Source organism: Chaetodon trifascialis, chromosome 16 (assembly GCF_039877785.1).
Source record: "Chaetodon trifascialis isolate fChaTrf1 chromosome 16, fChaTrf1.hap1, whole genome shotgun sequence".
Lineage (NCBI taxonomy): Eukaryota > Metazoa > Chordata > Actinopteri > Chaetodontiformes > Chaetodontidae > Chaetodon > Chaetodon trifascialis.
The window spans coordinates 15643737-15660478 of NC_092071.1; the positions used below are offsets into that span (position 1 = coordinate 15643737).

Genomic DNA, 16742 nt, shown 5'->3' on the forward strand with positions numbered 1-16742 from the left:
TATGATGTGTTTTCGTCTGTTTTGGGGTCTATAGAAGCACCTGCCCATGTGAACAGCTTTAAGAAGAATGATCATTTACCTCAACTTAGTAAAACATGACGTTCCCACATGTGATTTCTCCCAAAGAGAAGGTAAACTGTTTAAAGGTGTCTGGTGCTGTTAGACACACAGGACGGTGCAGTCCTCTGACTGCTATAGTGCATTTCTGCTTTCAGAATGAACATATATCTGCTTTCAAACCAAAATCTCTGAAAAGCTTGAACTCTGCCAGGCTGACCTGCAGGATAGAAACCCTTTAAAGCATTAGCTATGTGAGCTCTGTGGGCTTGTAGACACTAGTTAAAACTAAACAACATAAGCCTTGGTAACACCAAACAGTAACCTGGCTGAGGTAAAATCTGCCCCCCCGCCACACCGTCAAGTGCCTGACAATCCAAGAAAGCAGGCGGATGCTACTGTTGGTTTGACCTGCCTTTTGTTTGTAACTATTACAATGGGAGTCCTCCCTTCCTTCTTTGGTCCTGTTTTCTTCATTATCGCCTGCTCTACTAAAAATTGTGGACATGCTGGATATCATGATTTGCCAGGCTCAAAGGCATCGTGTGAATTATATATGGAGGGGGAAAAAAACTGACTTTCTTTTTCTTTTCTTTTTTTTTTGCACATTTAGTCCAATTTATATATATTTGAAGTGTGTCTGTGGTTAGAGGAAAAGGAGATTATTCAAATAATTCCCTGACTGTGCATCACTAAACCAGAAGCCACGACTTTCACCTTTGGGTTATATGGGGCTCTCGCTGCCAGAGCATGCCTCAACTTCTCTTCATGCACTGCTGTTGTGTGCTGAATGCTCTACAATATTGCATTGTGCAGTGAAATGCCTGTGGCTGATGAGAATGGACAGGAGGAGGAGGAGGAGGAGGAGGAGGAGGAGGAGGAGGAGGAGGAGGAGGAGGAGGAGGAGGAGGAGGCTGATGTATCACTCCAGGCCAGGGATAGAAGGCACATGAGAGGCGGAGAGGAATTTAGTTGAATTTTCCTCAGTACCTCATTCTGATGTTTTGGACGTAACACAAATAATAGCCTCAGTATTTTATAAGCATGGTCACATGGAATAAATCAAACCTTGAAGGCATGTTTTTTTAAGAAAATAACACAGTAAAAGGCAAAAGAAAAAAAATCAGAGGTCAAAAACCCAAACACACTCACTTAAATATACATCCACAAGACACTTGGTGCTCTTTGGATTCTCCTCCTCCTTAGTGTTGTACAAACTGAGTGACTGCTAAATTTTTCATGGACTGCAACCAAAAATAACCTACAAAAAAGCCCCCCCCCCTCCCCCCTCACCCTGTGCTACCAGGACACAGCCTTGAAACACAACAAATGTGCAGAGATGCTCAATGTTTGTCTCAACCTCTCTATCTTTTCTGCCGACAAATGCACCTTTTATTGTCGGCATGTGCTACATAAGTAAACATCGGCACAATGAGTGGATCATGCGTGGATTGAAATGTGAAGGACTGCAGTTACAGAGTGTAACCTGCGATCAAGTGAATGAAAGAAAAAAAAATCAAAGGACAGACCACTTATCATTAGCTTTCTGGTCAAAAAGAGACAGGTAGTGAACGACCTTCCAGTCTGTTTCCTACCCCGGCTCACCCTTCCCTACATCATCTTCTGCTGGAATCTGCAGTGACCAAGGTGACCCACTGCACTTAGCATACATGAACACTGAGCAGGCTTCCAGATCCACAAGCCCTTATACAAGAGTGGACACATTTTCAGTCTGTGTTGTTTACGTTCTGTCGCACAGGGCTCAAAATATGGTGGAAACACGACAAGATATCACCGGCAAAAGAAGCACTCAGGGCAGACTTTGCCCTGAGAATGACACGTGGAGAGAAGCAAAGGGAAGAAGTGAAGCCATGTGCTGGGATGCTCAGGGTGTGTGAAGCCCCGTCACAGGATGTGCTGTGATGAAAGAGCAAAATCACTGTTTTCATTTTCACATCATATACAAAGTCTCTTATCATTTGCTCTTTGTATTTGGATGTCGAAACTCAGACTGTGAGGTATAGTGCAAGAGTGAGAATTGGGGGGAAAAAAAACCTCCACGCTCACGCTCGTGCACGAGGGGAAGAGCTCCTCTCTGCAGCTGCACACGCTTCACTGAGCCAGCATCCCTCTCTAACCGAGATCTGACTTATTTTAGATGTGGATTACCCAGCAATATTGCCTGCCTCCCTGTTAGTTTGCTCAGTTCAAAGCATTTTTCTTTCTTAGATATTTATGAGAAAAACTGATCATAAAAAAAAAATCCAGACTGTCTGTCAGATATAAGTGCAGCTGCTGTGATGTACTATTAAGTAGGACTGCATGTTCAACACTAAATCTTTACACAGTGCATGATGTTCTTACCTCTTATGGAAGTGAGAAATGTCTCATCTGCTTTGACAAACCTCTGCACAGACTGTGGACAACACGCATGGTCTCTGCGAGCGGAGTCGAACCTGGCTGCACCAAAGCTGTGCCTGTTTTACGATCCAGAGCAGACAGATTAAGCTACATGTGCTTACCGACTACTGATTCTGCAGTTTTGATTTATTTGATACACGTGCAGAAAAAAAGCTAAAAACATAATAGCCTGCAGCGCAATAGGTTGTCCCTGCCCCAACATGACAAACCTCATAAACTATTTAGCAACAATTAAGCAAAACTCACCAACTAGCCCCAAGCAAAACAGGAATCAGCTGAACATCACTATAAACTAGACATATGATTTGCCTCACAGCAGCTTGCAGTGGACTTGACTCACACCTTACCTTTTCAAATTGCCTGCAGAGGCTGAAGAACGCAAAGTGGACGGGGAGACTCGGGTAAGCTCGATTCAAAATCAACTCACAGATTACGGAAAGAAAAATCGAACGGAAATGCACACACACACACATGAAGACATCAGATTTGTCCTGTGTTGATAATAACATCATAAACCTGTTGCTGCACTCGCTGAGCTGCCTTTCTTCTGACTGAAAGATGGTGCGGCACCAGCGTTGGTGTGATTAGCGAAGCCAGGTAGGCCACAAGTGGTCTTCCAACATTTGAATCATCCTACTCCTTGTGTTCAAAATCCCCCGATAAGCGAGTCACAGCGTAGGTTGCGTAGGATAAGCACACACACACGCACACAGACACACACATGCCCACACACAGCTCACCCACTCATTCATCTCATTACAAACAAGTCATGTCCCTTATGGCTCGGCTATTTTGCTCCCCACAGTGTTCAACAGCATGACAGTAATTCAGAAGAGGACATTTTGATAGTGTAAAAAAATGCACTTGTTTGAGAACATAAAGAGTTTGTGTGACAAAGTGAATTTCTGGTAAAGCATCCACACTGCTGCTTTCAAAGGGTGTTTTTTTTTTTATCAGGCTCCTCTGAGAGTTGTTGAAAATCAGTAAGTTAGACATGTCTAAGAGCATTTCAAGGGTCTGTACCACAAGCTGAAAGGCAAGAGAAGTGGTAAAACGTACAGGTTCATTGGCCTTACATGTGTGATTGGCAGGTTTTCAGCTCAGGGTTTCACTTGAGCAGTTCCTACTCGTGTTATTCCTGCTGTTCACTGCACTGACAGTTATGAAATGAAAAGCCACTAACTGGGACAAATGGCAGCTGATAGCAGATAATGCACTGCAGGGTGTCTGATTCAGGCAGTGTTTTCTTATATTGCACCCCTGCGGTGGGGTGGGACACGTGGCCAAAATAGCAGATGGAAAAATATCCCTGACTTTAACAAGATGATCGTGAGTGGCAAGTGTAGAGCCTTGCTTTGGCCCAAGCGGCTCCCATCCAGAAACAGGAGTGTAACGCTTGTACAGTCTCACCTCTGCAAAATCAGCTGCAACCGTGTAATTGTTTTTGATGAACCAATGTCTCTACATGTTACTCTGAGACGGCTTAATTTGCCAGTAATTGTGCACAAAAATGGCAATTTTGAAATGTTTCAGGGAGATTTTCAACCTAATTTCACCAACATTGCAACTTGTTACAAGCTAATAATTACAACCCTGATCTCAAAAGTTGGGGCGCTGTGTGAAACGTAAATCCTAATCTTAATCCTTTTCAACCGATTCAATTAAAAACAATATAAAGACAATATAGTTAATAGTTTTCCTCTGCAAATTCATTGATTTTTTAAAATATATGTTTATTCTGAGTTTGATGCCACAACATGTTTCAAACAAGTTGGGACAGGAGCAACTAAAGACTTGGAAAGATGTGGAACACTCCAAAAACAGCTGTTTGGAACATTCCACAGGTAAACAGGTTGATTGGTAACAGGTGATAGTATCATGATTGGGGATGAAAGGGGCATCGTGGAAAGGCTCAGTCAATCACAAGCAAGGATGGAGCGAGGTTCACCGCTTTGTGAACACATGATTGTATAAAGGAAATTAATAAACGATGTTTTACACAGCATGCCTGCTTTTTTGGAATCAGGGTTGTAAAAAATTGCAATTAAAGTAATTGCTAAACAGAAATTGGATAGATGGGCCTCCAGACGATGCTATAAAGACTTTAAAATTGCCTTCTGATCTACATGAGCTGCATTAGTTTTGGCTCCCTCATGAGCTTTTTAAGCCTTCAACATCTCTGTATATCAGGTCAGTGAGTAAAATGTGCTCCTGTTTCTGCCACCTAGCCAAGCAGCTGGGATTCTTCTCAGTACAAATGAAGATTGCTCTGACATTTACAACACATACTTAAGTTATCCTGCATTCAGATTTGCATTTCTGAAGTCGCTGTGTACACTCACCTATTTCACACTCTGTTGCTGAACCCTGAGTTTCTGCTGGTTTGCAGTGACCTTTAGGTACGTCACAGACAATGAATTAGCACTGCGAGATACTTCTACACCCGTTATGCGCCACATCAGTCTCAGACCCGTGTGTTCAGATGACACAGTGACATGTTAAGACAACTGTGTTTGTGGAACATCAAATATTTCTCACTGTTTGTGACACACAGCTGGCAGAAAAATACCACACTACTGCCTTCTAATGATTTTTCAAGGTCCTTTGAAGGTCTCTGGCATAACTGCTGCACATTAATGAGAATAGGGTCATTAGCACAATATTCTGGACCACATTGGTCCATCTATGCATGCCTAAACATGTATAACTCAAAATAAAGCTACAATGTGCTCCTCTGGTAATTCAAAATCTTAGAAATGATTGTCCTCCCATAATGACGCTGAAATGACTTCGCTACAGGCTTCTTGAGAAAAGACAAAAACATAAACGGCACACAAACATATGTTAACATTTTTGCCTTCTGTCCCATATTGCATGTTCATCCACGTGGAACACACAGCATAGATACAGATAAAAAGCGATTAACATGGCTTGAGACTGGGACCTCTGTGCCAACAAGAGAGGAGTAACTGTTGGCTCCTAACTTTATTTATTTTGCGTGGTACCATGCAAATGGCTTTGAAAGGTTTAATGAGAAGAAAACAGAAGGGAAATGAACAAAGATGAGTTGCCTCAAGGAAATCATTACCACACATCATTACTCTTGACTACACACTGCAATGAAGACTGGATGCTGTAAGATGCTTACAGTCCAGAGAGAAAGCATTTAAAGGGAGCATTTAATTTGAATTTCGGCTGGTTAATTTGGCCAGAAACATCCCAGACATCCTCCAGTCAGACAAGGGACACGCATGTATGACCTTTTGAAGTGAGGAGCACCCGGCCAACCGACATCCAGCAACGTGGCTGTAGAGGGAGCTCCCAAATAAAGCACCAAGAAGTCAGCGGTCATTTGTAGAGCACAGTAATCTCCTCGTCCCTCAGTGGCTGCAGTGGATATGAGTCCATTTCAATTCTGCCGTGATTTTTCTTTTTCTTCAGGCTCTGCCCCCCGTGCATCACATAAAAAAAAGAAAGCTATCAGACAAAAATGACAACCATTTCCACAGGAGAGCAGGCAATCTGTATGCCTTTATGCTATCTATTTAGACAGAGGGAATTCAGAGTGGGAGGCACAGCTGAAAAAGTCTAATGGGATTCAATACCCCTCTTTGCTGGACAGTCTGCGAGTAAAGAGCCAGGAAAGATGGAAGAGAAGGGGGATGACAGCTACCAATGTCCAAGACAGGATTTGTACCCACGACATTGCTGCTAAATGGCGTGCCCTTTAATCAAGAAGCCACCAGAGAGAACCTTCACACCTTTCGACCTATTTATAACTCAACACTGTGACAGACTCAAGTGCATGAAAAAGTTGATTTGATCCGTAAGGAACGCAGGGATTACTGCTGAAGCTGGTGGGAACCGGGGATGTGATAGTGATTTGAAATTGAACAAACCAAATTGTGGATAACTGGATTCAACAGCACGTCATTCTGATGAATTCATGTTAATATAGAAAGCAAACACAATACAGAAAAGGTAGTTTAGGTCATTAAATCAACTTGACCCACATTAGGCAGAGTTTAAGATTAAAGGGGGGTTCTACCAAAAAGTGTCATCTGTAGCTCTCTAAGGAGCTCTGACAAGTCTGAGAAACAACCCTGATGATGTCATACTGATGTCACCAATGCAAACTGGGGGCAGGAGTTTTACCAGGAAGGGAGTGTCAGGATTTATCTGCCTCTGCTTTGTCATTTTCACCAGTTTTCTGTAATGTGTCTCTTGCAAGGCTGCCAATATTGTGGAAGAGTAGTGGAAAAAAAAAAAAAAAAAACTGAATTAGCCCTTTTCAACCTTTGAATGAAATATTCTCAGCTGTTTGAAACCAAAACATAAATCAGCTTTATTAACTCTCTTTCTAAAAATTAGGAAAGTTATATGTTTTGTTTACAAGGAAATTTAATTACAAGATAAAATAAAGTGCCACCCCTCAAAGACGTCTGCCACTTCATCAATACATAACCCAGCTTGCTCTTTTCAAAGAGTCAAAGCACTTACCCAGCCTCCTTAATTATATACGATTCCAAGATATCGTCCAACCTCCACACACATGAAGAGCAATAATGCAAACTTAAGGTTTCCCATCACAGCACAGATCTAAACACACAAAACAACATAAGTTATTCAGTTTACTCTTATACATGCCAAAGAAAAGCAGCAAATTCTCCCATTTGGGTAACTAGAACATGACAATATGCTGCATTTTCTTCACTATTTTTGCTTGAAAAATGACTGAAACTGTTATGCAATTATCAAAATAGTTCCTGATTATTTTTCTGTCAATCAACAAATCGATTAAGCGACTAATCCCTTCAGCTCTTGTGGGCCGTTCAATCACTTTTACTAGAGTGTTATTTACTCAGCGTGAAAGTACAGTGGGGAAGTAAAACAGAGTGATGGGAGGGGAAACTGTGGCAAGATTCAATCCAGAGCCACAAGGGACAAACTTTAACCGCCTCTGAGCTCATCTTTTCTACTCATAGTAAACAAAGCAAATTACCTTTCAGACCAAATTAACCTGAAATGTCTCCACTGTGGTGACTACAGGCCGGATGTAAACCCAACATCCACAAAAGCCAGAAGCAGAGTTTCTCAACAGTCGTCCTCCGTTATTTCTGATGCTGTCTCTGACAGAGCTGAGAGAACCAAGATGGTGAAAGCACAGATGGAGGAAGCACATGCTCTCCCTTTTTAAAAAAAAAAAAAAAAGAAGAAAGAAATAACAATGCACACTAAAGCCAGCTGAACGTGTCTACAGTGATATTGATTTAGAAATACCTGCACGACTGGCCAGTAGTGGCCATTTCTATTACTTTTACCAACCTATTGACCTGCTGCGGCTCAAACTCTGAGGAAACAACCTGTTTGGGGGCTCCTGGAAATCCATGAAAAAAAGCAAAAATCCATTGCTGCTCGTCCAGACAGGGGTATCCACTCGAGTAAAGCAATGGGCTTAAAATGTCAGCATCTGCCACGTCTGTCGCACATCCATCAGTCCCTCTCCTCCGTGGCCCTGTGTGGGCCTTCCCTCGCACTCTCGGTATATTTGCGTATTCAATCTTGCAAAATGAATTTCTCATCACTGCCGGTCAGAGCAACTGAATCATCCGCTTCCTGGAGAAAAGCTCAAATATGGTCAGAATCCTTTCTCCTTTACTGAAGACACTGGTCACTTTTTATTCTATCCGCCAATACATCACAACAGCAAGCTCTGGCCAATAACATTAAGTCCTAACCAAATTCTGTAGTTACAGAAATTCTGTGGGTACATTCTGGTTTAGCAGGATAAATCCTCAAGGACTAAAGGTTGCCAATCAAACGTATGTCATTTATTCCCACACTGCACAGCACCAACTGCCTCATTGAGCTGCTGTTTCCCAACTTAATCCCATTTCTGAACTGAATTTGGGATCACCAGGTGAGTGACGGCAGTTAGCGAAAGCTCATGTGAGCCCTGCTTTTCTTCTGCATTCAAGACACGCTGCACAGTATGTGTGGCTCACAGCCTGCACTCAATGACCCCAAAGTCGCAGCTGCTCTCACCCATCCCTGCTCTCCTCTATCTGTACCAACACAAACCAAACAGCGCAAGAGACAGTCACATATCAGATCCTGTTTATCTGCATCTGTTAGCCTAAGCAACAAGCCACGTATAGGAGGGCTTTTGTCTTATTCAGCGCCAAGGTCAATCGAGACAGGCTGGCAATTAGTTTCATTCTATATTTCAGTTCAATTTTGGGCAGAGAGTGAAGAGCCATGGCGGTGAATCATCCCTACAGACAAATCATCACATTTTTTCTAGGTTCAAATAGGAAAGCCTGGAATATTCAGCAGGATTTGTGATATCGGCTTACATGCTCATGCTGTATTTGTTTTGTAACAGAGAGCCAGCTAACTGACATGAATGCCTCTGTCAAAATAAAATGTCCACTCAGTATTGATAGGACATTTCCTGCCAACAGCCTTCCCTGATTCTTCCAGGTAATATTGGAGCAGACATTAAAGCCAGTCGGCTGAAGACACAGCTGGACCAAACGCTTTCATTTTAGCAGCCTGAATACTACTGTTTATTGAAATGTCTTAGAGCATGTGGTGGAGAGGTGAAGAAGAAAGCTCTCAGTGTGAGTGATGCTGGTTTTGAGTGGCTGTCACGCCCGGAGAAAAAACGATGGGGGGGGGGGGCAAGGAAAAAATACTGTTGACTAACCTTAATTTCACGTTGGATTCACAACTCCTCGACTCTCATAAAGGATCTAAGGTGGGATACTGCGGCAGTTTATTGGGTATAATCTGGTGGGTTTTCCTTTAAAACACATAGACACACACACACACACACACACACACACATCTGATGAACTCGCTCCCCTCATCCAGACGCCTGCCTCTCCCGCACCTCAAAGACGCGCCAACACATCCTCACCTGGCTGCGCGCACACAGAGAGTAACTACCGCCCATTCAAAGACACACACACACACACACACACACACACACACACACACACACACACACACACACACACACACACACACACACACACACACACACACACCATACAACCCCTTATCCGTAAACATGCAGATGTTTTCCATCACGGCCTTGCAGAACGAGGCTCCTAACGCTGACGCTGCCGTGGTGTAGGTATCTGATGAGCGCGTGCATGCTCCAGCATCACCAGTCAGCTGATGGAGGCTTGTTTTTGGGTGAAATATTTATAAGGTCTTGTCACGACTGAACTTAAACACGGGCTGTGGGCTCCGCTGCGAGGCGGTCCTGCCATATCTTTCCATCTCTTTTGTGTTTTGGGGCTAAAACCCAGGCCTGAAATTCAGCGTCGCGGGCTGCGAGGCTTCAAGGTTGAATAATTTGGCTTGTGGACGCGCGGCGGCTCAACTGTCAACCTCGCATTTCTTGAAATTTACGCGTAAAATGCCATCAGGCCCGACGTCTCCTCCGCAATACAGCATCGTATTTTTCTGCTGCTAATTAGGCAGCCTATGCGTTTTGACCATGACAGCTGGTTATATAGGCTAGATGATGTCAGCAACTGATGCGGTGATTTATGGAGCAAAACATAATATTAGGCTGATGAAGGTGCGAAACCTACCTTAGTAACCGGGTAGCCTATGGCTGGCGCAGAGGCAGACTATGCCGATATCCAGTTGCCCAGGCTCGTAAAAATCAGACAACAACAACACCACGCCGGTTGTTGATGACACAGCTGTCTTGGTAGACAGGAGGGAAGGAAAAAACCGCTCTCCCCAGATGTGTCAATTGACGTGGAAATGAAAAATCAGTTATTCAGACGCATATCACCGGGATGACGCCTTTTCTTGACGTGAAAGGTCTTCCATTTTTATAATAAACAGCGCACTGTACTACCGAGGCTCGGCGTAGCCTGGCCGGCGTGAGACCTGATTGAAAACCGTGATGCAATTCAATGCGACGTTACAAAATGTTCCTCTGCAAACGCTCAGGTAAAACGCCATCCTTGTGTGTTTAAAAAAAAAGCCTCCTACGCGACCTCCACGGGAAAAAAACTGCTTTCGTTTGAGGCATGAACAGGGGGAAAAAAAAAAAAAACGTCAACAGAAAAATGCGCAGATATCGGCGCGCTGTGGTGGTTCACGCGCTGGGCATCCTCGCGGTGTGTTTGCATCCATATTAATATTCATAGAGTACTTCCTGACAGCAGAGCAGCGGTTGTTTTTAGCGGGAGGGGGGGCATCCGACGTGGCTTTGAGTCCGAGGCTCCTGTCTTCTTGCTCTTATCGGCCCCGAAATGAAATTTCCCTTTACGACTCATATTTAGCATTAGATTCAGCTGCAGACTCATTATACATCCAGATGGTTTCTGGATAAAGTAGAGGGATTTTTTTTTTCTTTCCAACTTTAATAAACTACATTTGTGCATCAACAATAGCTGGATAGACACAAACAAAGCAAAACATGTCATATATGAGAATATTAAAGCAGGGTTATGGTGATGTAATAGGGGATAAAATACTATTAAGTATAAAATGCGCTCGAAATAAAGCCATGAGTAGCAGAGACATAAAGTAGGCTAAGCCGTCGGAGGAATACTGGTATGACATTTTGTCTGGACTGTGTCTGGATGACCAGTCATTCCAATTACAGCCAAAGGGAAGAAATAAAATGGGATCTTATCGAGAAAAGGACACTGATGAGTCTATGTAAAGGAAAGCAGTCTTACATGATGTGTTTTCGTTTCTATTGAGGTGTGCAGATAATTGTAACTATACATAAGCATGCAAATGTGGTGTTTTTTCGGTGTGTGTGTGTGGGGGGGGGGAGGGGGGGGGGGGAGGGTCACATGACCAACTAGCCAACACATGGTCTGTGTGAGGCTGACACGCCCCCAGAAGTCTGTGGGAGATTATATGGGTGAGGGTACTATCAGAGGAATCTTTGGACCGTCGCTGCCACAGGTACAGCTCAAAGTGCAACTGCTGCATCCAAAGTCCACGTGAATATTTCTCCACAGACTGCTCAGAGGGATTTACAGCAGATCAGTGAATCCTCATACAGTCTGTGGCACTGCAGAGGTGTCTGGAGCAGCTGGATCCAAAAGCTCGAACACTGGACCCAAATATCCCACCTGGTGAGAGCAGCCACTCAGGGATGTGTAATACATAATCGCTAATGGACAGTCCATACCAGGATGTTTAGTGTTGCCGAACAATGTTTACTGCGATTATTTACTATTAAAGCTGTAGGGTATAAATGGCCATAGTCCAGTCTCTAACACCAGCCTAATTATCACAGTGTGTTTTCCCAAGGGAACTGTCTCCATGTTCTAAAATAAATCAGAATTTACTAAAGTCACAGCTGATGACATTTCATTTTCAAGTTGTTTTGTTAGTAAACAAATAGATCCCCCATGAGGCTTTGGCAGCACCTCTGCATACTAAGACTCATGTGAGATTAAATGTTGAAGTACACACACCCATAGTCCAACCACAAAGGTGCTTTCACTAGTTTCACAGCTCTCAGCAAAGCTCCACCCAAACTGAACCTGACTGGAGAGCTAACCAGACACAGTAGCTGAAAACACCTGTGCAGGTGTGCAGGGCCTTTAACAAAACAAAACCTTTTCACAGAAGACTCTCTGACTAGCACAAGACAAGCACAGGGCTAAATATTAATCTCAGTAAGTGTCCAAGTGAGTCCTGTCCTTCCTCTGGTTCAGGCTGCAGAATGCATTCACTTACAGCACGGTTTGCTTTGTGAAAGATGTGCAGGAAGTGCTGAGCTCCATGCAGCTTAACACAGAGAAAGCATATCAAACTGGACGAGCTGTATCAGTGAGCAAGACAGATATTTCTGTTTAAGTATTTCTGGTAAGAAGAGAAAGTCTGACTCACACTTAGTCCTCATGAAAGTACAGCATGTATGGTATCAGCACAGCTAAAACAGCTTATGGGAAAAAATAAAAAAGGAAGGTTTGTGAGAGATCGTTGGGAGCTAAATAGGGAAGTCTACTTTTTGCATTTTACACTTTAGACACCCAACACTAGAGGAAAACAACAGGGCCGTGGCTGTTATGTTGTTCCAGATCACTTCAAGCTGAATAAAAGCAGCCGAACAGAGTGACATGTGTCCTTAATGGACACCAGAGTGATCAAAAGCAAAAGAGACACACCACACATGATCCGATCATGACGTCATGGCATGTCCTCAAGAGGACACTACACAGGTCCACCACACAAAGTAACTATAAAACTTTGTCTGTCTCTGACTCTGACTCTGCTTGCTTGTGTGCCAAAGTATTGGGGGAGTGGATTTGTTATCAGCAGCTTTATATGATCCGGTCAAAGTGCGTCCTGCATTCTGCGCTTTACCTGAACTGGTGAACTGACATCCATTCAAATTTAGTCTGGAATAAACTCGAATAAGGTAAAGTATTATGTTTTATGCTCAGCATTGGAACTGTTATAGGTTGTTTTTATGACTTTTAGCCAAAGGTGTAGCACAAGCTTGGTGCAAACTTGAAAATCCTGCTGTCTCGGTTTGCCTGTCGGCTTGCTCATCAGACTGCTGCTGCATACCTTGCAAGTTTTCAAGTCAGTGACTTCCCGAAAGGAAGATTAAGATCACAAACAGATCGTGACTTCTATCATAGAAGACATTGACTCTAAATGCCGTCACCTCAGATAAAGGATAACGCAACTTTAGCCATTTTTACAGGCTAAAGTATGTAACATATATACCTATGGAGTTTAAAGAATTTCTTGATTGCTAAAATTTAATGGTATGGCTTCCAGTTTGCAGGAATGACCACAGAAAAAACTCAGACGAAGGAGTTTATAGAGACATTAAGTGTTCTGCAATGGGTGCTAACCTTTCTCCTCGCAGGTAAGATCCCATGGCACTCATCATTCATCTCAGCATCATGAACATGACACAAGAGTATATATAATGCTGATTTTTGCTGAAGCCACATTCGTTCACCTGTTTATTCTCAAGCTCCTCGCTGCATCCGTAAATGCCCCTGTATGCACTGACATCTGGGCTAATTTAAGACATCTCTTCTTCATCTCGTATTGTCCAACATGGCACAATACACATCCCTCCACAGGAGTGACTTGTATTATCTTGACGGTGTATCTTATGTTTACCTCGCTGTGGTTGCTCCCCACTCTGTACTTCATATGGCTGGTGATGGACTGGCAAACCCCTGAAAGAGGTAAAGTGAATGACATCATTCAATATCCTTGACAACAATCCTGTACATATACACTGTGCATCTAAACTACATGGATATTTATTATAAGCAGGTTCTGTAGTGTGTTCACACTGGAGGAGTGACATAGGAGTTTATTTTAATGAAGTCAGTGTGTACAGTGAATGATGAATTGCATTGTGGGAGAATAGTGCCCAGCAGCACACTCAAGGGTTTATTAGTGCATATAATGACTGCTGTTACTCTATTTTGTCACCTTTCCTGTATGAGCACAGTGCATACTCAAAACCTGCCTAAGATTAGATGTGTAATATGCAAAAACATTGCACTGCAACAATGAGTATATAATGCATACTGTATACAGTTAGTGTGTAGTGTCTAATGTCTCCATCAGGGGGCAGGAGGCTAATGTGGGTGAGGAAGTGGAGGGTATGGGAGCACCTCAGGGATTTTTTTCCACTTAAAGTAAGTTCCACTTTGTATTTTTTAACACCTGCATTGAATTTGGTGTCGTCTCCCTCTGATTTGATGAAATTTGGTTTGAACATATGGATGTGACAGTGATTTAATGTGTTTTTTCCTCCCAGTTCACATTTAAGTGTTGTTTTTTTTTAATCTCTCCTTCAATGATATACAGTACAAAGTGGGATTGGTTTTTATGGTTAACAGCAGAGACTGATCAACAACTCCATCGCCTTGTGTCAATTTTCTTGCTCAGTTGGTGAAGACAGCCGAGCTGAATCCAAAAAAGAACTACATCTTGGGTTGTCACCCGCATGGTATCATGAGTGCTGGAGCTTTTACCTGCTTCGGCACAGAAAGCTGTGGCTTCACTGAGTTGTTTCCTGGGGTGCAGCCCACCCTGGCAACACTGGCAGGACTTTTCTGGATACCATTCTATAGGGATTACCTAATGAGTGCAGGTATTCACTTAAAACATCCATTGACATTAACCACATCTAACACTTCAACCTTCCTGTTCCCACCTTCAAACAAAACCACTGCCTCAGTCAGTTGAACTGAATAGTTGTTGTCGTCTACTTTGTCTGATCAGGTCTTCTGCCAGTCAGCAAACCAAGCATTTCCCACATCCTCTCACAGAGTGGCAAGGGTAATGCAGTGGTGATTGTGATAGGGGGCGCTGCTGAGTCTCTGGCATCCTCTCCAGGAGAGAACACAGTGGTTGTCAGGCAGAGAAAGGGGTTTGTCAGGGTGGCCCTTGAGTTTGGGTGAGAATACACAAAGGAAATAACAGTTATCGGTGGGTTTCAATGTGGCCAGCAGCCCACCACTGGACACACCGACATAACCTCTGATGATCTTCCACAGGGCTGATCTGGTGCCTGTTTACTCATTTGGGGAGAATGAGCTCTTTCGGCAGGTAATTTTCTCAGAAGGTGGTCTGGGCCGGAGATTACAGGACCTGTTCAAAAAGATTATGGGTTTCGCCCCGTGTCTATTTGTTGGTGAGCGCATGTTATTCATACCCTACAGGACTCCAATCACCACTGTTGGTGAGTATTCCATTATTCTGTGTACAAGCCTAACCTGCTGCACTAAGCCCATTTTATTCTAACACTGTGCATCTTCCAGTGGGAAGTCCAATCTCCGTGCCAAAGCGTGACACACCTACTGAGGAGGAGGTGGACCACTATCACAGACTTTACATGGAGGGCCTGTCCAAGTTATTCCATGAAAACAAGGTCAGCTGTGGACTCGCTGAAAGTCACAAGCTTCGGATCATTTAGACACTTCTCCTCCACATGAACTGTGCAGCTGTGTTTCTTTACTGCTTTTAATGGGGTTTCAACCCTGTTGGTTTTGTCATTCACACTGTAAGCTCTAACCATATTTGAATTTATTTAACATGAATATGTGCCTTAAATAATTAAGCTGTGACATTATGCGAGAATGTTCGCAGAGCAGATAAAACATCGTCTTGGTACGCTGTATTTTCAACAATGACATCACATCAGGATCTGTATATTTCTAGAGATGTGATGAAAAGACAGCGTTTGAATTAAATTTGACTGCTTTGTCAAAATGTGTTTGCATGTTTACACTTTCATGAACTTTGCAAATGAGATCGTAATAGGAATGAGAGTACGCTGTGGTACCTGTGATTTACAGATATGATTAGGGCCAAATCACAATGAGAGCATTTACATTTGACTGGTAATGGGAGTATTTGTACATGGTGTTAGTTATTTTTAATGAAAATAATATTAAGTAATTTTTGGACCACTGCAAGGCTTCTGCAGAGCTCTAGTCAGCAGATGTGACCAATGAAAAGGCCAGCAGACATGCACATGTAATTCAATGGTTTACCCAGCAGAGGGCAACCATTCTTCAACATCTGCACAAAAACACATCATGGTATCCTGTCAAAAGAGGAAATTAACTCAAAAAAAAAAAAAAGGACTGCTTTCAATCTATGAACAAAATGCAATTCTCCAAAAAATATCAGAGTTTGAAACATTATCACAGTTTGATGCTGATGTTGAAGCAGACCTGACCACAGACGGATACGATGAGGTGTTTGGGACAAATCTCTTCAGCAGTATCTTGTCCTCTAAAGTGTAGCAGAACCGGCCTTTAACTGACCCCTTCTTTCCCTCCTTTTTGGTGATACTCAAGGGAAATGGAGGTGTAAACCCGCCAACTGATTGAATTGTAGACCATCTGGTTTACCTATAATGCAAACTGATTTCGAAGAGAGAAAAGATGTCTGGACAAGAGACATCTCCTCCATGTTTTCTTTTCAGGGAAGCCAGGGACACAGACACCTCAACATCAAAGGTGGCCTTCTCCTCACCTTCTCCTCACTATGTTTCTCATGGCAATGCTAATTCTCTCCTGATAGCCCCAAGAGTGATCAAGACAATAAAACCGTCTGGAGAGACAAACGCCAGGCTCCAGAGGAACATCCACAAACATCAGCAAATGCTGATGGGTCGTAAACCGGACATCCATTGAGGCAACTTGTGTATGCTTGTGTGATTTTCCTCAACACTCCAAGATAACCAGACTTTTATGTTAAACTTAACTTTTCATGTTTTC

The 16742-nt window shown here is 43.1% G+C and overlaps 2 protein-coding genes across 3 annotated transcripts in view; one reads left to right on the forward strand and one right to left on the reverse strand.

Annotated features, from left to right (window-relative positions):
• LOC139344240 (neuronal tyrosine-phosphorylated phosphoinositide-3-kinase adapter 1) overlaps positions 1 to 10661 on the reverse strand; it is a 31216-nt gene extending 20555 nt beyond the window's left edge. The window contains exons 1-2 of one of the 2 annotated variants that reach the window (XM_070982203.1): positions 10086 to 10624; positions 9188 to 9283 (exon numbers count right to left, since the gene is read on the reverse strand). The gene's annotated coding sequence lies outside the window, so the exon portion shown is untranslated. Of the gene's footprint in view, positions 1 to 9187; positions 9284 to 10085 lie in introns of both variants that reach the window. The other variant, XM_070982202.1, reaches the window with a different exon arrangement.
• mogat3b (monoacylglycerol O-acyltransferase 3b) lies at positions 878 to 15569 on the forward strand. Its single transcript, XM_070983481.1, has 8 exons — positions 878 to 976; positions 13264 to 13354; positions 13581 to 13685; positions 14077 to 14147; positions 14401 to 14605; positions 14737 to 14911; positions 15012 to 15196; positions 15276 to 15569. Exons 1-8 carry the CDS (start codon positions 878 to 880, stop codon positions 15428 to 15430), a joined length of 1086 nt encoding a protein of 361 aa, XP_070839582.1. The 3' UTR covers positions 15431 to 15569.
• Positions 15570 to 16742: the final 1173 nt, after the last annotated feature.